The 25,188-nt window shown below is 47.9% G+C and overlaps 1 protein-coding gene across 1 annotated transcript in view; it reads right to left on the bottom strand.

The window, feature by feature from the left end:
* Positions 1-15,225: 15,225 nt before the first annotated feature.
* BANF1 (barrier to autointegration nuclear assembly factor 1) overlaps positions 15,226-25,188 on the bottom strand; it is a 51,833-nt gene continuing 41,870 nt past the window's right edge. The window contains exon 3 of the mRNA XM_086938295.1: positions 15,226-16,621. Coding sequence (XP_086794421.1) covers positions 16,475-16,621 — 147 coding nt within the window. The 3' untranslated portion in view covers positions 15,226-16,474. The remainder of the gene's footprint in view (positions 16,622-25,188) is intronic.

Here is a 25,188-nt window from a genome sequence, read left to right as displayed (position 1 = left end):
CACCTTGTGAATAGATTCCCACAGCAGTCCCCACTCCCGGAGGAGGGTGTCTACTCTGCTACACCAGGAAGTCTTGGAGGACAGAACGCGCGAAGTGGCCATCCCTCCTCACCTCGGTATCTAAGCAGTAATGCTTCGCGAAAGTGTGGAGGGAGGCCCAAGTCGCGGCCCTGCAAATATCCTCAACAGGCACACCCCTAGACAAAGCAGATGTTGCAGACTTTGCTCTAGTTGAATGAGCTCTAATACACTCAGGAGGGTCCTTACCCGCAAGGGAGTAGCAGATCTTGATGCACAGGATTATCCATCTGGAAAGAGTGCGCTTGTGCACCGCTCTGCCCTTCTTGCAGCCAGCAAAGCCAACAAACAGCTGGTCGTCCATCCGGAAGTCCTTAGTCCTGTCCAGATAGAAGGACACCGCCCGCTTAGGGTCCAGGCGATGCAGTCTCTCTTCCTCCTTAGACGGGTGAGGGGGAGGATAGAAGGTAGGAAGGGTAATGGACTGCCCAAGATGGAAAGGAGTCACCACCTTAGGCAGAAAAGCAGCCCTGGTCCTAAGAACCATCCTTTCTGCATGAATGGTCAGGAACGGGGGTTTGGAACTTAGAGCTTGAAGCTCACTTACCCTCCTTGCCGAGGTGATTGCAACGAGGAAAATAGTTTTAAAAGAGAGAAGCCTCAATGGACACTTGTGCAAGGGTTCGAAGGGAGAACCCATTAAAAAGGTCAGCACAAGATTCAAATCCCACTGAGGAATAATAAAAGGGGTAGGAGGAAACATATTCACAAGACCCCTCAAGAATCTCACAACCACCGGAGACTTAAAGAGAGAAGGCTGATCCGGCAAACATAGAAACGCCGATAAGGCCGAAAGATAGCCCTTGACCGTGGACACAGCCAAACCTTGCCGCGCCAGATAAAGGGCAAACTGTAAAATATTAGACAAATGAGCCCTCAAAGGGTCAATATCCCTCTCCCTGCACCAAGAAACAAATTTTGTCCACCTATAGGAGTAAATGGACTTAGAGGTGTCACGCCTGGCAGAGAGAATGACATCCACCACCTCGTGTGGGAGAGAAAAAGAACTCAAGTTGCCCCGTTCAATCTCCAGGCATGAAGGTGTAATGTCTGGAGGTGGGGGTGTAGAACCTGCCCCTCCAACTGAGAGAGGAGGTCTGCCCTGTGAGGGAGACGGAGCGGCTGGTGAGAGGATAGGTGGAGTAGGTCCGAATACCACACCCTTCTCGGCCAATCCGGGGCGACCAAAATGACTTGGGCCCGGTCTTGACGAATCTTCCTCAGAACCCGAGGAATCAAAGGTATGGGGGGAAACGTGTAAAGGAGTCGACCTCCCCAACTCAACTGAAACGCGTCCCCCAATGCTCCTTGCATCGGATACTGGAGACTGCAGAATGAAGGGCAGTGAGCATTCTCGCGAGTGGCGAAAAGATCCACCCGAGGAGTCCCCCACATCCGAAAGATGTTGCGAACAACCTCCGGGTGAAGCCTCCACTCGTGGTCGGCAGAAAACTGCCGACTGAGACTGTCCGCACGCACGTTCAGAACCCCGGCCAGATGATTTGCCACCAGACAAATCTGATGGTCCTGAACCCAGGACCAGAGACGCAGAGCCTCTCTGCAGAGACACTGCGACCCTACTCCTACCTGCTTGTTGATGTACCACATCGCAGTCGTGTTGTCCGTTAGGACCTGGACCGAACGACCACGAAGGGAAGGGAAGGGAGGAAGGCCTTGAGCGCCAAACGTATCGCCCTCAATTCCAGAAGGTTGATGTGAAACAACCTTTCTTCCGGAGACCAAAGACCCTTGACCTCCAGGTCTCCCAGATGAGCACCCCACCCGAGAGTGGATGCATCCGATATCACTGTGGCCACTGATGGAGGTAGCTGAAAAGGCTTTCCCTGTGACAGATTGCCTTCCACGCCCCACCAGGACAGGTCCGCTGCAGTTTCTCTGGAGATCCTCACAGACTCCCTGAGATCTCCGTTGTGCTGATACCACTGCCTGCGGAGGCACCACTGGAGCGCCCTCATGTGCCAGCGTGCATGACTGACCAACAGAATGCAAGAAGCCATCAGACCGAGCAGACGAAGGACCTTCAGGACTAGAACGACCGCTCCAGGGTAAAACAAAGGAATCATTTCCTGTATGTCGCGAATCCTTTGAGGTGGAGGGAATGCACGACATACAGAAGTGTCCAGTACTGCACCTATGAACAGGTTGCGCTGGGAGGGCACCAGGTGAGATTTGGGTACGTTTATCGAAAAACCCAACCTGTGTAACAACTGAGTTGTCTCCTGCAGATGATGGAGCACCATCTCCGGCGACTCTGCTTTGATCAGCCAGTCATCTAGATAAGGGAATACAGGAATCCCTGACCTCCTGAGATGCGCCGCCACCACTGCCATCACCTTGGTGAAAACTCGAGGCGCAGTAGTAAGTCCAAACGGGAGGACCGCAAACTGATAGTGCTGCGATCCCACCGTAAAACGGAGATACTTCCTGTGCGACTTCAGGATTGGGATGTGAAAATACGCATCCTGCAAGTCGATCGACACCATCCAGTCTTCTTCCATCAGCGCCAGAAGAACCTGAGCAAGGGTGAGCATTTTGAACTTCTCCTGTTTGAGATAGAGGTTCAAAACCCTGAGATCCAGGATAGGCCGAAGCCTGCCATCCTTCTTGGGAATCAAGAAATACCGGGAGTAGCACCCTTGACCCCTCTCCTGCTCTGGAACCACCTCTATCGCTCCCTTTCGAAACAGAGCCAGGACTTCCTCCTGCAGGAGAAGCAGGTGGTCCTCCGAGCAATAACCTTGGCAAGGAGGGTAATTGGGAGGGAACTCCTGAAAAGGAAGTGCATACCCATTCTCTACGAGATTGAGAACCCAAAGATCTGATGTAACCGATTCCCAATCTCGTAGAAAGTGAGTAAGCCGACCCCCTACTGGCCCTACATGATCCAGAATGGTGGATCTAGGGCTGCTTTGCTGATGCGGGTGGGGGTTGGGCATTATTGGAGGAAGTGGAGGAAGAGGAGACTTGACGTCCACGACCACGACCCCTCTGTCTACCTCTATAGGACTTATATAGAGGGTTCTGCTGCTGCTGCTGTTGTTGGCCCTGCTTGAAGGGACGAAAAGAAGATTTTCCAAAACCCTTGAATTTTCTGGCTGCAGACCCTCTCATCTGCAGACCCAACGATCTCGCAGTGGCACGGCTGTCTTTAAACCTTTCCAAGGCCACATCTGCCTTCTTACCAAAAAGGCCAGATCCTTCAAAGGGTAAGTCCAACAAAGTAGATTGTACATCCGCTGAGAAATCAGATGACTTTAACCATGCGGCTCTCCTAGTTGCAATGGATGAGCCCATAATTCTGGCAACTGAATCCACAGTGTCCATGCCGCTTTGGATGACCATGCGGGCCGCAGCCTGAGTGTCAGATAAACTTCATTAAAGTTTTTTCTATCCTCCTCAGGAAGTTTTGGTGACAACTGCTTCACTGAGTCCATCAGCGCGTGCACATATCTACCTAGAAGGCAAGTGGCATTTGACGACTTTAGAGCCATGCTCCCAGAAGAGAAAGTCTTCTTCGCAGCCTGATCCACTTTCTTAGACTCTTTGTCAGCAGGCACTTGAGGGAAGGAGCCTGCCGCCCTATTAGAACAAGCCGCCTGAACCACAAGACTTTCCGGAGACGGATGCGTAGAAAGAAATGCAGGGTCATCAGGAGCCACCCTATAGCGCCTTGCAATAACCCTTGAAACTGCAGGAGCAGACAACGGCCTCTTCCAAATTTCCTTAATTGGATCTGACAAGGCATCAGTAAACGGCAAAGTTGGCTCCACAATGGAGGATGGAGAATGCAGGACTTCCGTGAGAATGTTGGGCTTGTACTCCACCGTGGGCAGCTTTAAGTTAAGAAGCTCAGCAGCCTTCCTAATAACCACGTGATAAGGAGCCACGTCCCTTGATGGTGCATCAGAAGTCGAAGGCAGACCCCACTCGGGAGAGAGTTCCAGACCACTAGCATCCCGAAGCTCTTCGAAGTCATCACCATGATCAGGAAGCTCGCCTTCCTCCACATCTGAACTCTCATCATCCCTTTGCTCGAGAAGACGCTGAGCTCTTCGCCTCGACCACTCCATTCGAATCGAAGTCGACGGATCCGGTAACGACTCCGACGGAGCCGGTTCCGACGTCGCTCGAGGAACCGAAGCAGGAGGACGAGAGTCAAGAACAGGTGTGGCACCTCGATCTCGACTGCGAGGTCGATCCGGAGTCGGCGAAGCCGCATGCGGAGTCGAGGACCTCGGTGGAGACGTACCGAGCCAAGGTGAAACAGGCGCCGGCATGAAAGGCATAAATGGAGCAGGGGCATACGACTGAGGAATACCCAGGTTGTACGATAACGGACCCATGGGGCCACCAGGCGCTCCAGCGGGGTACATCGCCCTAGAATAAACTCCAAACATCGCATTGAGAAAATGCGAGGGATCCTGCCCAGGACCAGGGAAGGAAGGGTACGGACCTACCGGATGTTGCAATGGAGGCCGACCCGACACATCCTCACCCTGACCTTCTGGATTCACAGGAGTCTCCGCCGAAGCCGGTTCTTGAGTCACCTCCTCTTCTTCATGCTCCGAGGAAACCGGCTCCGGGTCCGGCTCCGGCGAACCCACTCTTGACAAAGCAGGTGAAGGAGAGACAAAGTCTTTACGGTGTTTGTGAGACTTTCTCTTCGAGTCAGAGGAATCCTTCCCCGAATGATGTCTCGAACTGTGCTTCCTCCTCTTATGTTTTCTTCTCGAAGAGCTCGAAGCATGCCCGGAAGCCGACTTAGATCTAGACCTAGACCTTTCTCTGGACTTCGACTTCGCCTTGGACCTCGAGTCGTCTCCAGACCTCGAACCCGCTCTGGACCTAGACGCCGATCTCGACCTCTACCGAGACCTTTGCTTCGACTTCGACCTCCGTGACGTAGATCTCGAAAGTCGCCCAGAGTCCTTTTTCACCTTCGCCAAGAGCAACTTTGCTTCACGCTCCCGAAGCGCCTTCGGATTCATCTTGAAACAGGACTCGCAGTTCTTGACGTCGTGGCCCGATCCAAGACACCACAAACAATCCTTATGCGGGTCCGTGATAGACATCATGCGGGCACAAGACCTACATGGCTTAAAGCCTGTTTTCCTCGACGACATCTCCGGAGAAGAACAAAGTCGCAAGAGAGAAACAGTGACAAATATTAGTCAGAAAGATACTAGGTATCGCTGAAGATCCCGAAAACCGTTAGCGTCGGAGACGCGGAAAAAAGGGAACTGACGTCATCACGCCGGCGTGGGCCTAATATGGAGTCGGTGACGTCAGACGGAGTCGCGCGCGATGCCGTGCTCCTGTGACGTCGCCCACGACGGCGTGCTACGAAGAAAATTTCCGAACGTTGCTGACGCAAGGGGGATATTCACAAGGTGAGGAATCCACACGGCAGATGTATCTATCAGAAAGGACCTTGCAGAGTGGGCGCTGAGGTTAAGGAAACGAACTAGCACTGTTCTCCTACCTTCTTGGGTGCTGAGGAAGACTTGTCCCCTGGTTCCCTGGAAAGTCCTGGTTGTTCGTGCAGCTGGTTTCTGTAGGCAGCGCCTGCCCCGGGATCCACTGAGCTTGAGAGGCTTCTCTCTGTGGACGGGACCCCCGGAGCGACTTCCGCACTGCTGGCGCATTGCCTGGAAGAGAACTGTGACCCTTAGAAAGGGAAGGGCAAGACACTTCGCAAAGGCGCCTTCGCGCATGCCCGTTGTCGCGATCACAAACCCCACAGGAGGGGCCTAGGACCGAGCAGGCCCAGGCGAGTAGTGTCCTTCCTGGGAGCGGCCGCCGGGAGAGGCAGGACAAGAGCGAGCGCTACCGCGCATGTCCGGCGAGGGAGTGTCTGCCTTGAGGAGAAGCGCCGAGAGGAAGCATCTCCGTGGAGCGTCTGACGACCGCTCTGCACGACGTGGGACAGATCCTTCCTGGTGTGGAGTCGCCGCTCGTGTGGCGGAATCACCGTAACTGCGGCCCGAGTTGAAGCGGAGAGGGCCTCCGCTCCTCTGCGTGGGAGCGAGGAGGCCGATCACCTGAGGTAAAGCGACTGAGCGCTGAGGGGGTGAGCGGAGGAACTGCCTGCCAGCCGCCGATACAAGTAAGCCGGGAAGAGCGAGGGAGCTCCGGTAAGGTCTCCTACTCGTCTGGTTTCCTCCCCCACTCGGTGCAGAACTGAGGAGGAAGGAAGAGGGCCTAAGAAACGAGTGGCCTAACTGTTAAAAACTAAGTAACTGACTTCAAAAGCCTGGTACTCAACAGTTGGTGACAGATTGCTTCCTTCCCCCCCTCTGGTGGAGTAGGGTTGCTGAGAAGCCAAATAAAGAGTCAAGTACAATGCATATTTAACTGGCCTAAGAAAGCTTAAAGGTTACCTGCCAGTTATTGATATAGTGCTTGTTTAAATGTAATGAACTATAGGAATTAATTGAAAACTTGCATAGCAGGTTAAAAGTATTATTGCTATCGCTGAGACCAGTTGTAGAGTATAGGTCATATTTAGAAACTATGCCTAATTAAATGCTAGAAACGCTAGTAATGTACAGTTGATGATTTAAGCTAGCACCTTGTCAGAGTCTGTATTAATTTCCTGACTAACAAGTGTTGTGCTTTCATCTCCAAAAGGAAATCAACATGTACTTAGATTGAGCTGTAGTTCTCTCCCAAGGTTCTAGCGGATTAATATTTCACCTGATTGATTATAAGGTACTGAACTGTGAATCCTAGAGTAATAAGTGTGAGAGTACTGACAAGTTAATTGATTAATTGCTTAGCAGATTAGTAATACAATTGCTGATACTAAAGTGACCTGACATGTTTATATTGTGAGAACAAAGAGAATATTATTTTTATAAAGCAGAAAGTATTTTCACACATTTTTGGTGTAGTGTTTTCTTTTGAGTGCTATTGCGTGGAATTACTTTTGGGTGGTCTGCAACCTTTACACTGAGCCTCTGATATGCTAGTCTTGCCCTAGGCCAGGCTACCCCAATTCCAACAAAGTGCCAGTACTCTCCCTCTCAAAATTAAAAAGTGACGGTACTCCGTACCGAACAGTACCGGCCTATTTAAAGCACTAGTTGCACAGCTCCCTGTGTTTTAGTGGCACATTAAGGAACATTGCAGCACATTTTCTGTGCAAGAGTCTCTTTGCACCTGAAACCATGCTCCTATCTCCCAGACATCTTTTCTATACTTACATTGTATGGTACAAGCATGCGCTGTAAAGGCATGTGCGGATAGATGGCGAGGTAAAGGATATTTCCTCCTATAAACTACCTAAAAGAGAGAATACAAATAAAGAAAGTAACTAGCCTTTCCAGGGTAGCACACATGAACAGACATCTTAACGGTCCCTAGATATTATTGTCTTGCTGTGATTCAGTATGTCGTGCGCGAGCAACCAGCAGGCACCTAAGTAAGGAGTTGAAAATGTCACACCACCAACCTCTGCATTCTCCTTGGGCTGACAAACAGAATGCACTTCTCAGAGAGATGTTACAACTCAACTCAGATGATGTTACAGGGCTCATCCTTCCGCGTGGAGAACCGTGACAGAGGCCATGCCTCTAGATGCATTCTCTATAGGGATGTCGCTCTTTGTCCTCTATGTCCGAAGGGCGTGAAATAATCTTTGAATGACTGGCACTCTGGTAACAACGTTTAAGGTCTCATGGTTTCGGAAAATATTTTGTGACATGTGTGCTGTGAGAAGCGGGTTCATCTAGCTATGTGCTCTTTGGGTTAGTAAAGGGTCATCTGGGAGTACCATTTTAGGGGCATATCAGCCGACCTCCATATTTTTTTGGGGCACATTACCATTGCAACCACAAGTTTCCGTTTGGTGGCAGCGTTCGCTTTAGTGTACTGTGAATAATATTTTCTAAATTGTGATTGTTCCGTACAGAGGCATTGTCTATTATGGAGTGGTGCGTGAGCCTGCTTATGCTGAGAGATTTTCCCACCTCTGTCTGCCATTACTGACTGCAATTCTATAATCTGAAGGCATGCAGATCTGCAGCGTAGCAGAAGGGTTGTGTAAGCCCGGCTGTTGCTACAATGTTTAGTCCTATTTCTCCTGGTACCCATATATCCTCTCATCTTCCTACCCGTGAAGAATGCAAAAATGTGTTACTCATTTCTACTTTCACTCGTCTTGTCTTCTGTACCTCAATACATATTAAATGGAAATAACAATGCTTTTTATATGTGTTGGGTTTGAAATGCCTAATTAAAAGGCATTGTCATTTACAATGCCAATAGCTTAAACGCTTGCCAAAGCGAGACCTATTGCATTGAAAATGTTTGTGTGTTTTCTTCTTCGACCTTCGTTGCTTGTTCCCCTGTCCCCCCCTCTTCCACATCATTGTTTGCACCCTCCTGCATCAGATTGCTCCGCTGTTGCTTGCTCTGTTTTTGGCTTTCCCAGTGCCACTGCGACTTCTTTTGTTCTGTCCCAACCCTTCCACACCTTTCCGTTGCTTGCCTGGCCACACCCACCAACCCCCTGCTGAGCTGGTGTAGGTGGCCTCATCCCACCATACTAAAAATTGTTGCTTCCCATCAAACATGCATCCCCCGACCCCCTAAAAAAAGGGGAAACGGGCGGTGGGGACTGACAAGACAACACAAAATAGCGCTGGCATAGGCAAGACCTTTCTGATGGATACATCTGCCAGTGGATTTCTCACCTTGTGAATATCCCCTTGCGTCTGCAACATTCGGAAATTCTTTTTGTAGCTTCGCGCCGACTACATCACAGTAGCACGGCATCGCACATGGCTCCACTGGCGTCACCAACTCCATAATAGACCAACGTCGGCGTGATGACATCAGTTCCCTTATTTCTGCATCGCCGATGCTAACGGTTTTCGAGGGATCCTCTGTAGCTGTTTAGTAACTTTGTTACTGTCTGTTTCTATTGGTGTCTTCTTGCTTAAGTCACCTGTCTAGATGTCCTCGAAGAAGACCGGGCTCAAGCCGTGGGGAGAATGCGGGAAGATGTCGATCAAGGACCCGCATGAGGATTGCATCTGGTTCCTGAGTTCGGATCATGATGTTCAAGGCTGCTCTTCCTGTAAGAAGATGAACCCGAAGGCTCTTTGTGAAAGAGGCTAAATTTCTGGTAGCCAAGTTGAAAGGTAAAAAGAAGTCTTCTAGGTCGAGGTCTCGCACGGCTTTGCCTTCGAAGTCATTGTCAGGGCATGCTTCTAGATCAACAAAGAAGCACAAGAAAAGAAGGCATGAGTCTCGACATCACTCAGGCAAGAATTCAAATTCAAGACAGAAGTCGCCAGTTGAGGATCCGGTTGGTGAGGTTTCGCCTGTGGATTTGCTGGAGCATTCACCGGCTCTGGCGTCTAATCCCTCTCCGGCGCCGTCTCGATCTCCGGTTCGAGAGGAAAAAGAGGCTCCCTTACCAGAGGGTTCGACGACTCTGGCTCATCAAGCCGAAGAAGAGGAGACTAACCCGCTACCTCCTCGAGGGCAACCTGTGGGTCCATACCCACCTTTTCCGGGCCCAGGTCAAGACCTCACAGTTTTTAAATGCGATGTATGGAGTCTATTCAAGAGCTATGTACCCCTCTGGTGCACCGGCGGGTCCCATGGGCCCAATGGCATACAACCTGGGTGTTCCCCCAGTCTTATGCTCCAGCTCCATTTATTCCGGTGTCTACTCCACCTTGGCATTTCTCTGCGCCGCCGAGGTTTGACGCCGATACCTTTGTCACCTTCGCCAACCAGACCTTGTAAACATCGACCTATGCATCCAGATCCGATCGACGCCTGCTCCGTCTGAGTTGATCACAGATCCGCCGACGCCGCCCTTGAAGGAGAGGTCGAGGTATGATGCTCACCGTCTTCTGGAAGAACAAAGGTATAGAGAGGCTGAGATTGAAGAGGGTGAGCTGCAGGATGATTATTTTGATGACCTGAGGGAGGCTAGCGGATTGGAACTGTCGCCAGACTGTGACTTATCCTCTGTCTCGGATGCCCCTTCAAAGGATAATGCTACTTACCATGTGGTCATAAAAAAGGCAGAACTTTTGAATGCAAGTCTGCATACTGCTGAGTTCAAGTCTAATTTGTTGACTGAAGTCCTCCATTCCCTGTCTTCTGTTGTGAAACCTATGCTTCCTTTCAATGAGGCTTTGACGGATCCTATTTTGGAAGTATGGAATAGGCCACTCACTGCTCCTGCTGTTGCAAAAGGTGTTGCAAGGAGGGACAGGGCGGTGCCTGGTGACCCAGTTTATCATCGCACGCTTTACCAGAGGGCTTGGTAATACAGGCAGCCTGTTCAAAGAAATCTGTGGGGGCTTTCCCTCGGGTTCCTGGGGACAAAGTCAAAGAAGCAGGACGAAACTGCTAAGAAAGTGTTTTAATCTGAGAGTATGGCTCTTAAGTCTACGAAATGCCACATCTCTTTTGGGGAGGTATATACATGCCTTGATGGACTCTAAGACAATTGGCCCCTTCCAGAAGAGGACAGAATTTTTTTATGAAGTGTTAGCTGACCCTCAAGCTGCTGCAAGGCAAGTCATACGAAGTGGACTAGACACTGCTGACGGTAGCAAAAGTTATGGGGACTTCAATTGCTACAAGAAGAGCAGCCTGGTTAAAATCATCTGAATTCTTTGCGGACGTCCAAGCTGCATTGTTAGATCTGCCCTTTGATGGCTAGGCCTTTTTAGGAAAAAGGCTGATGCAGTTTTGGAAAGGTTTAAGGACAGCAGGGCTACAGCCAGATCTTTGGGTCTTCAGTCCAGAGGAACTGTGAACAAAAGATATAGGGGTTTTGGAAGGTTGTCCTTTTGTCCCTATAGACAGTCTCAACAGCAGCAGCAGCAACAAAGTCCACTGTATAAGTCATACAGGGGTAGGCAAAAAGCTTGTTCTCTAGGTCATTGGGTCTCCTCCTCCTCTTCCTCATCCCAATCCCCTCCAACATCAGCAAAGCCGCCCTAGATCCGCCATTCCGGATCATGTGGGTCGGCTTACCCATTTCATACGGGATTGGGAATCTGTCACTTCGGACCTTTAGGTTCTCAATCTCGTGGAGAATGGGTATGCACTTCCCTTTCGGGAATTCCCCTTCTTGTCAAGGATTTTGCTCAGAGGACCACCTGCTACTTCAGCAGGAGAAAGTCCTGTCATTGTTAAGGAAAGGTGCGATAGAGGTGGTTCCGGAGCAGGAAAGGGGTCAGGGATGCTACTCCCGGTATTTCCTGATCCCCAATAAGGATGGCAGACTTCGTCCAATCCTGGATCTCAGGATCTTGAACTTGTATCTGAAACAGGAAACGTTCAAGATGCTCACCCTTGCACAAGTTCTATAAGCGCTGCTGGAAGAAGACTGGATGGTGTCATTCGACTTGCACGATGCATATTTTCACATCCCAATCCTGAAGTCGCACAGGAAGTATCTCCGTTTTACGGTGGGTTCTCAACACTACCAGTTTGCGGTCCTTCCGTTTGGTCTTACTACTGCGCCTCAAATCTTCACCAAGGTGATGGCTGTGGGGGCTGCACATCTCAGGTCAGGGATTCCAGTATTCCCTTATCTGAACGATTGACTGATCAAGGCGGAATCTCCAGAGAAAATGCTCAATCATCTTCAAGTCACAACTCAGTTGTTGTACAGGTTGGGTTTTTCGATAAATGTACCCAAATCTCACCCGTTGCCCTCCCAGCGCAACCTGTTAATAGGTGCTGTACTGGACACAACTGTATGTTGTGCATTCTCTCCTCAAAGGATTCTTGACATACAAGAAATGATTCCTTTATTTTACAATGGAGCGGTCGTTCCAGTCCTGAAGGTCCTTCGTCTGCTCGGACTGATGGCTTCCTGCATTCTGCTGGTCAACCATGCACGCTGGCACATGAGGGCATTCCAGTGGTGCCTCCGCAGGCAGTGGTATCAACACAACAGATCTCAGTAGTGTGGATTAATGAAAAAAGGAAGGTGTAGATCAGTCACACCATCTGTGTATCAGCCGGATTCAATCCTCGGCGGAAGGATTGTGTATCAGCCGGAGGATTGAATCCGGCTGATACACAGATGGTGTGACTGATCTACACCTTCCTTTTTTCATTAATCCACATCGGTACCAGGCACGAGCTGTAATTCCCCCTCGGAGGAGAACATCAAAATCACAACGGCGCGAGTCTCCAACTCATCTGTGACTCCTTACACACCTACAGTTCTCTTTTGTAGAAGAACACAAAATCAACATAACGGCGCAAGTTTCCAACCGAAGTGGGACATCAATAACGCCATAATTTATGTGCTCACAACCCCTTTAGTCCTGATGAAGACCCCATACTGAGGAATAACCTGCCCTTACTACATGGGTCGAAACGTCGACAGTCTCTTCCTCAACATACACGTCAAAACACAATTAGCCATAGATGGCTTTCGTCTAATGTTTACTTAGGGAACTTTGTGATCTATTTAAGACGGGAAATGTTCTTAGATTGATGTAGAATTGTTCACAGGACACAATTCCTTTTCTTTGTCCCTTTACCTATTCCAACCACACCCTACCCTACTTGTTCAACCCCTTTCTTTGGCACCCACGGAGCACTACATTCGTGATTACTATATGAACTATGGTGGTAATTACTTTGTATTTGATGAAATGAGAAATTAAGCATATGTGAATGTAATTGATATGATTGCATACAACTGAAATAAATTCAGTCTCATAAATTTCCCTAGTCTTGTGTACCACTTTAAGCATTCATTGCTGAATTTGTGTTATGAAGTATTAAAGAATCAAAGCCCAGCATTTACAGAGAACAAAGACACAAGCCAATGAAAAATACGGGGGGTGGGGCTTCTCTGTACTCTACCTACAAAAGATTGCCAGAGCATCGCTTACACGCTGGCTCAATTCTGGACCTAAAAAAAGTACCTCAATCCCAGTACAAGCAGCAGGAAACTAACCAAAAAGAAGCAAATTGGTACTTTGTCCATGCTCCACAGAAGGAATACACAAACGAAGGGAAAGTGAATGGGCAGGCACGGACCAATCAGGAGCTAGCAAAGTGTGGAAAAGAAGCCAATAAATGGTAATCAATGTGCAGATTCCAAGCCACCTTTTGATTAAAAACTTCTAGCTAGCAACATAAAATTCATTCCCTCTCTCAGGTAAGACGTAAAAATGAGGGAGTTGTGGGGAATGACAGGGCAGTGACATGTGGCAAGGCTTTTTTGATAACCTGTAAGTTGCATACAAATCATGCCGAATCCTGTAGCACTTATGAAACACAAAAACTTTTTAGTGTAATGTGGAAAGCCTAGAAAATGCATGTTTTGATTGGTGATAGCTAAAATTGCACAAGATCTGTATTTTAGCAGCAGGTAATTTGCAGCAGCAAAAGTAACAGAAATGTGGCATACAAGAATCTTACTTTCTGCGGTCTAAAGAGCTATTTGTGGTGAATAGTCATTCAAATGGCAAATGTGTAATGAGGCATGGTTGCCTACATTTCCTTACCTTTCAAACGCTTTATTGATATTTTCTACAGTGCAGATAGGAAAGACTGCACAACACCTAACCCCCACCCACCCCCTCTTTCCAGTTGTGTCCCTCAAACTGGGAGGTTAACTATAAAGCCACCAAGTGGGGCTCAACCCTGAAATAAGTCACACAGAATTTAACTAGAGACCTCAGTATGTGTTTTATGATCTCCCTCAGAGATGGGAATGGTGTCATTTAACTCTTGCTGGGGTTGTAACGTTTAACAGATATTAGAAGCACAGTGATTGAGTTTTTGTGAGCATTGGCCGGATAGCCAGAGGAAGCTGAACTGGAAAGGGTAGACTTTTGCCCAGTCCTTAAAGTCTACTCGATGGCCACAATATTTCCATTAAATGGGGATGAAGTAGCACAGGTGGTCAGAGCAGGCACAGTATATACTAAGGAAGTATTTTACTTCTGGATTAGAAGCTGGAATTTTCTATCTGTGGGTTGCTGCGCTCTCCTCCATTAGCTTTCCCAATCCCTTGGCTTCCAACATGGAAATCTCAAAGCTATTGCTTCTAATTATATTTCATGGTCTTTGGGTCCTATCCATTCAACTACTGGCTTTTGGACTAGCCTCTTTAAAGCCAATGACTTTAGAGTATACCCGCAGCCCCTTCCACCAATTGCTTTTGCTCTATCTTTTCATATTTTTCCTTGAGTTGCTCCCCGTAACTCCTGTCTGCAGCTCTCTCATAGCTTCCATTCATCCCCTCACCCACTCCAATGTGTTATTTCTTTTAACTTTCCCACCCTGACCACTTTTCCTCTTGTATCTTTAGAAGCTCTCAGCTTCTTATAAGTAACGACGCCAGTTTTTTTTCTCCCTCAGACAAACGGCTGACTATTGAAGGGCCTTTTATTTCTTTTTATGTCAAAAAGGGTGGGATGGCAAAGAAAATCCACATTTTAGTCTGTCCTTCTGTTACGACAGCAAAAAAATACCTATAATAAGGCTTCCTTGCCATTCAACCTTCACTCGACATGGGAACAAGAAGTGGACAATATTCACGGTAAGGATTTCATCAATATAGACCATGTTTTGCTCTCAAAGTTGTGTGGCTTTACTGTGTTTATGCTGGGCCAGCATGCTTTACCATACTACTCCCAGACCCATTTACTTTCCCAGTGGTGGTTTGAAAGTGTATTGTAAACATTTCAAAATAAAAAAAGATTCGGAGTTCGGTAACGCATGTAGATCATTCACTTAAGTGAACATTTTATTAGTAATCAGTATTGTTCAGGCACGAAGCTCTATTGGCATTTTAAGTTAGCATGTCCCGTACCCTCCCAAAAAAACTCCGCAATGAAATGGATGACCATATCTGTTCAAAGATTACAGGACATGCTCTTTTAAATCTGACAAACCCTAGGTAAAAACATATTGTTGCAACAGTATCTTCATACAATGAAGGACAGATTATGTAAATCAGTCTTCGTGAATTATGCACTGATGAGCTTTGGCATTTACTTGTTCAAGCGGTGACGGACGTTTACTCCAGACAACGTATTTTATAAAGACATGAATTACTAGCTCACACTGAACAAAGTTCATAAATGCAAGGCATAGCTCAATAAAAAACTTCAGAGGTACGAGTTATCAAACAATTTTTATTTTAAAAATATGCAATGATCTGTTTAATTTCCAAAACATTGTCTAAAACAAAATTCGAGAGGTTATCAAAGAATAACAACTCGAGAAAGTTCTCCAGTAACATGAACACATTAGAAAGACTGCCAGATTTCCGCATCGAATTAAGTTGATTCCGACAAAACAGAGCAATAAGGGGGGAAGGAGAAGACCAAGTTTTCTGTTCAGTTTGGTGAAGTACTTCCCTTTGATCTGAACATGCAAATGAAGGCTTGGTAGTTAGCCGACAACAAAACGAGGCATCAGAGATACACAAGTAGATGGTGCACAATTGCAAAAGCAAGCAATTTGTTTTTTCCCTCTACAAGTTTGATTTAAACATTTACAACCTCCTCAACATCCCTTCCAATTCATGCCCCCAATCTAAATCCAAAGTAACAAGCACCAATAATCATTCTCAACATCCCAGTCTCCCCACCCCCCCCCCATTCTATTGTGCATCTTTGGTAGGTCTGATTTTATTAGGTGTGCACATATTATTTTGCTCAAAGACTGCGTCTTACTAAGCATTAGAGAGGCTTCATACATATCTTTCTGGTTGGTGCAACACATCATCAAGCAGGTTTAAATAATTTAATGCCCAACCCATTTGCATTGCAAGTAACTAAAGGGCTCTTTTTACCACATACAACATTATCATGGTCTGAGCTTCAAATGTATAAACGTGTGTGGTGATGTTGGTTGCATGCAAGTACAAATAAAAGACCAAGGAGATCACATGTTGATTTAAAAAGTAAAGTCAGCATTGTAATAAAAACATACGACGCACCACCACATGTACAACAAATTCTTAGTTTGAAGCCGAAAAGAACCCTTTAATTACACACCTCAATGTGACTCAAATGCATGCATGTTAGAACCCAGTCCAGTGCTAACTGGTAATACAAAAAGCACAAATCGTCCTTTTCTAGTAGACAATCCATAGAGCTAGTTTCTCTGTTGAATTCCCTTCAGTAAAAGGCATCAAACTGCACTGCGAGCTATAAAATTGGATATCTGAAATGGCACTTCAATAAATGAGCTGTTAAATATTAAAATTAGATTTACTATGGGGCTGGGGCACGAAGGGGTGGGGGATGAGGCGGGAGCAGGATTCGGTGGGATTCAGTTTAATGTCTATAGGTGCAATGTTTTGAATGGCTAACTGCAGAAGACTTCCAAATACATTTTGTGGTGGATCCATTGAAGTTTACAAAAAGGCATCACACCACTCCTTCAGGCAGCCTTGACAGTCCCTCGCTTGTTTCGCATTGGCACCACATGTGTCCTTCAGCCACTCTCTGAATAGCTCTTCGTCTTTCTTCAGCACTAGAAACTGGCCCAGCACCACATACGCCTGGCAGAAAAAACAAATAAGATCAGTGACAAAACTCAAAAGCAAAGTATATAGATCAGTTAACATCACTCAATAAAAAGCAAACGCACGCTTGAAATCTAGAACAAAATCTTTAGCTGAGCCTCTTTGAAGATGTGCACCCTTTTATTTCCAGATCTCTTTCAAGAGGTTTTCCATAAAAAAAAGTTAATCTATTCAGCACAATCGGGTCAGGAAAACAAGCCAGGCTTAAAATGGAATAGGACTGAAGTCAGTTTCTGAAACCACATTTGATCTTCTCTTAAGCCTCAATGTGTTTTAGGGAATAATTTTGCTGGTCATACTATACAAACTGAGCAAGCTATTATTTACCTCCGGTAAAGCTCTTTCTGGTATAAACCTTAATCTACTTTTTGAATATTTCCCCAGGCATCAGACCGGATCTGGAAACTTTCAGTCGTAACCCGAGCACAAGTTGGTGGTGCAGTGCGACTCCATTCCGCTTCTGAAATTCCCCTTGGGCGGGCTGCCGCTCCCACTTCCCGATTCGGTAAAGATATGCTGAAAGCGAAGGCCTTAGTGGAGACCACACCCAGGGAGCAGAGTCCAAGCTGGTAAAGAAGGGAGGTTGAAGAACGTACGTAATATACTCTGTTTGGCGTACCAGACCACAGCCCAGTCATAAATGTAGAGTGTAACATTGCCTTTGGGGGGCTATTTAACCCCTGGATGTTGGCAGGTGCCCCCCCCCCCCCCACACACACACAGATTTAGCAAAGAAATAAAGGTCGCAGCAGCTTCTACGTTGCATGGGGTGAGTGGTGGGTGGGGATTTGAAAGGGATATGAACGGTGCAGGTTTGGTAAGAGTACACTGGGGATGCAGGAGAAAGACTTGTGGGGAGCACGCTGGGATGTGAGCATCAGACATCAGACGCAGGTAACAATTCAGGCCAAATAGACCCACACCAGTACCTATTAGTACTGGCTTTTTACTGCACCACTGTTAACAGAAACAGTGTCTTCCAATCATAGAAGTAGGGTTTTTCTCTGGGAGCGGATGGTCTTTGGAGGTGTTGGGTGGGGTGCGTTCGCAGTTTCACGGGGGCTGGGTGAGTTGGGAGGTAGGGCCCTCTTGTTCCTCCTTCTCTATGGCTTCTGATCCGGAATGGAGGGGCCATTGAAGGGAGGCAGGTTGGTACGCACTTTACTGGTCACAAAGGTGGCATGGGGTTTTTAAAGGTAGAAAGAAACAGCGTCCTGCCTTTTCAATTTCATAACTCCGGTAAGGAAAACGACCCATTAAGGGGGTGAAGAGGGCCCCTTCAACTCTTTGGGATCAGTGCCACTGCATGGGGCAGTCCCATCATTTTCTCGGGCTGGAGGAAAATGGATGGTGTGGTCCTCGGACCACTGGGGCCCAGTTTGCTTTTCCTAGTGCACCCACTGCTTCCCAGTACGTCAGGTGATACCCAAGATTACTTGGAGTGGTTATGAGGGTTACGAGACTGCCTGCCTTGCTAAGTCTTCACGTTCTGCTTGGGTATAGACACAAGGACTTGGCTGACTGGACTCTTATATTAGTAGAGTGTACCCGGCACAGAAGGGAGAAGGACACCGCAGCGGGAAGTAGACTTCCCAGGGGTGTGACATGAATTAGGTGAGCCAGTGGTTATCTACCTACATAGTGACTGAACTATAAATAACCCTTAGCCCTCAGGGCGCTCAGCAGGAGTGAAAGGGCATATGTTTTTAACACCTTTTAAACTGAGGTATCAGACACCATAAACATCACACAACCCATCTTGTAAGCCTTAAGCATCAGAATAATGCCCTCGCGTTCTGCTGTGGATCTTTGTCCCAGCAAAAGGAGGGTAAGTACCCTGGTTAGGTTTACCATCCTGAGATAGGCGTTTTTTTGGTGCCCCAGGTAGGGTTGGGCGGTATACTGCTTAGAGGCAGTTTAGGTGCTAGCAATGCGGACTGCAGGGGTGTTCACTCACCGAAATATCAGGAGGCCAACTCTGAAGGGACGTCTCCTGGGTTGAAAACGGTCTCCTCATCTTTGGCCTTGGGCTGTTTAGGGTAATGTGATCCACCTAGGGGTCCTTTGTCTTGGCATCTTGGTATGTAGGCCTGAGCATAGTTCACGGAGTTTGCTACACGGAACTCTGCCAAGTTACAAACAAGCATTGGAAATGCAATAGGTCTCGCACCATTAGAGTTAGTGCTTTTAGAATTGTTTATGGTTTTTTTTGTAAATGTTTAGCATTTTTGTTTCCTGTAGCCAATGCGAAAGTATGACAAATAAAAAAAGCCATAAACATTTCTAAAAGCTCTAACTGAAATGGTCTGAGAACTATTGCACTGTGTGAGGGTGAGGGTGAGTGAGGGTGAGTGAGGGTGAGTGAGGGTGAGTGAGGGTGAGTGAGGGTGAGTGAGTGAGGGTGAGTGAGGGAGGGGTTGAGGTGTTGAAGGTGAGTGAGGGTGAGTGTGAGTGAGGGTGAGTGAGGGGTTGAGGGTGAGTGAGGGGTTGAGGGTGAGTGAGGGTGAGTGAGGGTGAGGGGTTGAGGGTGAGTGAGGGTAAGGGTGAGTGAGGGTGAGGGGTTTTGGGTGAGTGAGGGTGAGGGGGGAGTAGTTGAGGCTGAGTGAGGGTGAGTGAGAGTGAGGGTGAGTGAGGGGTTGAGGGTGAGTGAGTGAGGGTGAGGGGTTGAGGGTGAGTGAGGGTAAGGGTGAGTGAGGGTGAGTGGTTTTGGGTGAGTGAGGGTGAGGGGGAGTAGTTGAGGCTGAGTGAGGGTGAGTGAGAGTGAGTGAGGGGTTGAGGGTGAGGGTGAGTGAGGGTGAGGGTGGGTGAGGGGTTGAGGGTGAGTGAGGATGAGTGAGTGCGGGTGAGTGAGGGGTTGAGGGTGAGGGGTTGAGGCGAGACCTAAAAACCTGACGATCGTAGGGTTTAGCAAGATTTAGGGGGTGAATGTAAAGAGGCTTGATGTGTGCATAAGTGCCTCTCAGGCAATACTTAGCATGAGCCCCTTCCCCTCCAAGAACACACCCCCACAGAGTTATTTTAAGTTTGCACAGCTGCATTTCATGTCCAGATGAATACTGAGAATGATAATTTTTCATCACTGAATAGAACTGATGTAGGTTATGAAAATCCTTCAAGACTGACTCTTCGGCTGTTAGCATCAGTTTGCAAATCCCCGCCTCAATACCTCAAGTGATTGTAACATTGTTTGGACACAGGAAGTCTCATGTAAACAAAAGTCCAGAGCCGAATTACTTAAACCATAATCTCTTGTCATTTTGACATTTTCTCTCCGATTGTAGAATATTTCATATCTATGACAAACATGCGCAACTGACAGAAGACATGAGTGACAGCACCTCTAGTGTTTTCAACTCTGAACTCATTAAGATATCCTAGTTCTTTACTAGACTGCGTTTACATGCAAACTACGATATGTTCATGGCACAATGAGCACCTCTCCGGTGCCTACCTTTAGTTACGGGCGCCATCCAGACTACAAACTCAGCAGAAACCTCTTTGAAATATTCCTTTATACCAGAATAAATAAACAGAACGAAGATCCGGCAAGATGGCGATCTTTAAATTTGGCGCTAAAGCAGAGAAGCAACCTACAGATCAGACCGCCCCTTAAAGCAGGAAAGTAGAACTCTTCCCGTCAAAGCCAGCTCCAGCGCTGCCATGTTCGGATAACTGTTTAACACTAGACATAAAAGAAAGACTACATCAACAAGGTTCACGGAAAGCTCTGGAGAGGGTGCATTTATCTGCATTGAGAGGGTGGTGGATGTTACGGGAGTAAACTCTCTCAAAGATGGCCGCTCCGAACACTTTTTGCAATAAAGCTTATTTGATTCTACAGCCACAATTTCTACTGAAGACGGAGGGAAGAGAGGGGAGGGGGGAGGAGAAATGCGACACGGCGGGAAGGGGAGGGGGCGGAGCTGATTGGAATTGAATTGGTTGAAGTGTGAATTTTTTTAAGTGGGTGAGGGAATGTAACACTGGTTTGGCAGGAGAGACCACTGGGACAGAAGCAACATAGCAGGGCTGGTGGAAGCAACACAATTGCAGGAACATAGTAGGTAGGGCGGGGGGGGGGGGGGGGGGGGGGGGTGTTGTAAAGCAAACGGGTGACCGAGCAGTGAGGGGTGGAATAAAGCAAACTGACGAGCGAAACATGAAGCAGGCAAGGAATACTACTGGCAAGAAAGCAACCTGGAGTAGGTGAGGCACAGGAGTTCCAGCAGCGCATTACTGAGGCAGATAAGGGTGAAGCACATGTCAGGCAGCGCATTACTGAGGCAGGTGAGGAACGGGAGCAGGCAAAGCCCAGGTCAAGCAGCGCATCACTGAGGCCGGTGAGGGAGAAGCACATGGGTGAGCAACATGTCGCATGGCAGAGGGGGAAGAGAAGTACATGCGGGAGAGCAACACCGAGCATGGTGGAGGGGGACGAGAAGTACATGCGGGAGAGCAACACAGAGCATGACGGAGGGGGAAGAGCAGTACATGAGGGAGACCACTGCAAAACACTTGCTCACTCTGACTGCGTAACAAAAATGGTGCATGAAAAGGGATTTGTGGACGGATGCAAGTAAATGCAGCCATGCTCCAGGGGAGGGGACAAATGCAAGAGGAAGTAAAGCCTACAAGTGAACCAATAAGAATGGAGCAAATGTAAATGACCAAGCAAGTCAATGATATGCGATGGACAGGTACGAGTCCACTTTAAGCCGACAATGGTTCTTTTTGCGCACTCAAAAAAAAGGAGGGAAGAGAGGGGAGGGGGGAGGAGAAATGCGACACGGCGGGAAGGGGAGGGGGCGGAGCGGGTAAAATAACAAACAAGACGGAGGGAAGAGAGGGGAGGGGGGAGGAGAAATGCGACACGGCGGGAAGGGGAGGGGGCGGAGCGGATAAACCAAGACGGACGTGCACGCGCTTTTAAGCTCAATGCGCATGCGTATTGAGCTTAAAAGTCACGGACACTGCAAGGAATCGCCACGATTCCTTGCAGTGTGGATAAAGAGTGGATAAGTCCCAATACTCTCGCTTGCTCGATGCGCATGCGCATCGACAGGCGAGACCTAAAAAACCTCCACAAAGTTCCGCGAGTGGTGGAGTGAGTGATAACTTCAGTTTTTGCTGGTATTTCTGCCGCTCGGGAAGAAATTCTACCTGAACCGCAGCTCGCGACCATACCATTCACAAGTGGGAGAAAAAAAAACCTCTGCTGCACATTGCAATAGAGTTTTCTGCACTCCGCGAGCTCCGTGTAGTGCAGAAAACTCTGCAAACTGAGCTAAGTTCACTGCACAGGCCTACTTGGTAGGGAAAGTTGTCGGGGATACGGTGGTCGAGGATTCAAGGCAGGAACTGATGGGTGACTGCCTTTAAACCCAGCTTTGCTGTCAAGGGTGTCTGCCGCTAATAATCCTATGTTTACCTATGAACTATAAATACATCATGTGTACTCTGTTAGATGTAGGCATATTAGTGAGCTAGTGCGTCCTATGTGTGATGTTGAAAAGAACAGTGGTTCATTGAGGCAAATAGGTCTAGGAAATGTTTTTAGGAAAGACACAGTAGGTCCTATATATATATATATTTTCTTTAGGACCCAACTTTACACGATATATCAAATACATCATATCAAAGGCAAGTATAAAACAGGACACATTTTTGCATTGGAATGCAATTAAGAAATGCGTTATTTACCTGTAACTGCAGTTATCCAGTATTGGTGTCTTTCCTAGATTTCACATGCCTGAATAATTCCCAGTCATCGGAATGGGAGTCCCCGGTATATAAATAAAGTATTGTCCCAAGACATACATAGATAGGCCTAAAAGGCCTCACATTAGTAACATATCCCTGTCCTTTTGTAGAAAGGACCAAACTCCAGAAAAGAGCCAATTAGCTGTCACCTCCCTCTAGAACCCTCCTGGAAGGAGCCTCAGTCCCTCAGATTTTCGAACGCACAAAGCTAAGTAGGCGTATTACTGAGAGAAGGTGAGCCCTTCCAGGGGAGGCGGGAGGGTTGCATGTGAATCTATGAAAGACACCAATACTGGATAACTGCAGTTACAGGTAAGTAACGCATTTCTTATCCAGTATTAGGGGTGTCTTTCATAGATTCACATGCCTGAATCAGAGTAGCAAGCAATGAACAAAGCACATTTCGGATGGCATAGGATATACAAGTCATTGGATAACATATCAAAGGACTAATAGAAACATGCATTCGCAAGAAATACCACCAAATTATACAATAGAGAAATGTGCATACATTAGAAGAATGGAGGGCAGTGGCGGTGCGTCCATTGTGGGCGCTGGGGCGTTGCCCTACTAGCCACATGTCCACTAAATTTGTTATAGCAAGCAAACTAGGCAAAGCAAAAAGCAATTCAATTTCTCGACTCAGTGCTGCTGGGACGCGCTCGCGGCAATCGGACGCTGAAGGGTTTGGGGCGGGGCTGCAGCAGCACTCAACCCTGTTTGAGTGACAGCCAGACTGTCACTGACAGGGCGAGAGCATGGTGCGCATGATCGAGTTTGGGCTGGTCATTTTCATGACCAGCCCGTACATGCGCACTGTCAGTCAGCCCCTATTACATTAGGAGAGCGAGGGAGGGGGGAAATCGAGAGGACATCGCAGCCCCCGGTCTCCTAGTGGGCAGGCGGTATCAGTGCCCTAGCCAATCCTGGTGCTGCTAATGCTGGGTCTGGATTGGCTGAGAATGAGACACCGGCCGTCAGTTTGAAGTTGCCCTCACTCCGGACCGACCAGACCTGTTCCTGCTCCGGACCGGCCCAGGAACTGGACGGAGAGGCAGCGCGGGAACAGGATCATGTAGGTACGTTTTTTATGTGCCCCGACCCCCTCTAGAATTGCGAGCCGCCAGCAACTGGAGCAGGTCCGTCCCCAGCTGGTGCAGTGAGGCGGTATGAGGAGAGTCAGGGCAGCCCCCAGCCAGATTCCAGTGGCGCGCGCCCTGTTGAACCAGCCAGAAATACTGAGAATTTTCTTTTGCAATAGCCTTACTGATCTTTGGACAGTAAGTGTATCTACGCAGAGGCCGAGAAAGGAGGGGGTGGGCTGGAGTTTCAACCCTCGGCCGGGTTTATTGGGAGGGAGGAAAAGTGACCTGCGAGTGGGCCCCGGGGAGAGAAGTTACTGAATAGGCAGGTAAATCTGTCCCCGCAACCCTGGCTCATAACAGCAAGGACATATTGACATAGGGATTATAGCCACCTGTTCCCGCTTTCAGTGCGCTATAGACATCTGGTCATTTTCAAATCGATGGTGCAAAGCCTATTGGTCTCCTCAGGATAATGAATAGCCGAGCGCGCACAAACCAGTGCAGCTACCACAGCAGCATTTTGTGTGAGTTATCAGACGGGCGTTACTCGCAAATAAGTGACCGATGCTAGAGCCTTCCACACGAGTGGCTGTTGCCCAGCCCTACTAGCGGCTCGGATTCCCTCCCAGTCTGCACAGAAGCCTTGCCTGTAAGCAGTGCTTGAAATTGAGAAATAGAACTGCAGGTACTCTATAACAGAGTGCCTGCTTGTTTCTGAGACGTGCAAGTATTACGTCAATCTTGAGAAGTACTCTCCCTCTCAAAATATAATAAAAAAGTGCTGGCACTCCCTACCGGACAGTACCGACCCATTTAAAGCATTGGTTCTAAGAGTCTACGATGGCACCTTTCAGGTCCTGCAAGTACCTCAGGTAAGGTGAAAGCTCTCCCGAGAGCTTTGAGAGATTGTTCGGGTGTGTCAAGCCACACACCGTGGTAACAGACGAAATATGCAACACAAACAGTGCTCTGCTAATCGACTGTCGGAGGGAATAGCTACAATACGCACATAAATACGCCATAATGTGTTGCACAAAGTACATGAAACAAATGCACTTTTAAAACAATCCAAATGACATCTCAAAACAATGAAACACATATTGGCTTTGTTTGAATGCTAGGGTGCGGGGGGCTATATATATATATATATATATATCGCTTCAAATGGGCAGGTACTCTCCGGTACAGAGCACCTGCACTTTTGTAATTTGAAAGGGAGGTCCCTGCACTTCTCAGCACTGCTGCAATATTTTTAATGTCAGAGTACCCGTATTACTCAGCAGCAAGCAGCCACTCTGCGGGTAGGTAGTAAGTACCTGCACCGTTCTATCTCCATTAAAGCAAATGGAGTTCCCTAGCACAACCAAATTCCTGCCCGGACTCAACTCCAGTCTCCGATGGGACATTGCTAGTCTATGCTCCTTCCTCATTCGCTGTCAATCATTTTCAGGATGGTGGTGAGTACCAATGATTTGCCGTTTTTTTCACCAGTGCAAAACTGAGTGCACCGAGTTTACACGCATCTGTATAATAACACTAGGAAATGCCCAGGAAGATGTTGGCCTTCCCCTCTTTAACACCACACCATCGTTTTAGTGGTTTCTGTGCAGGCGTACTTGAACCTATTGTGGTATCGAGCTAGTACGCTGAATCACAGTGCCCGGCACATTTCAGTAATCTTCCGGAAGTAGATATGTG

This window comes from Lissotriton vulgaris, chromosome 9 (genome assembly GCF_964263255.1).
Source record: "Lissotriton vulgaris chromosome 9, aLisVul1.2, whole genome shotgun sequence".
NCBI lineage: Eukaryota > Metazoa > Chordata > Amphibia > Caudata > Salamandridae > Lissotriton > Lissotriton vulgaris.
Note: the sequence above shows the minus strand (reverse complement) of the source record. Positions and strands in the feature narration are given on the sequence as shown.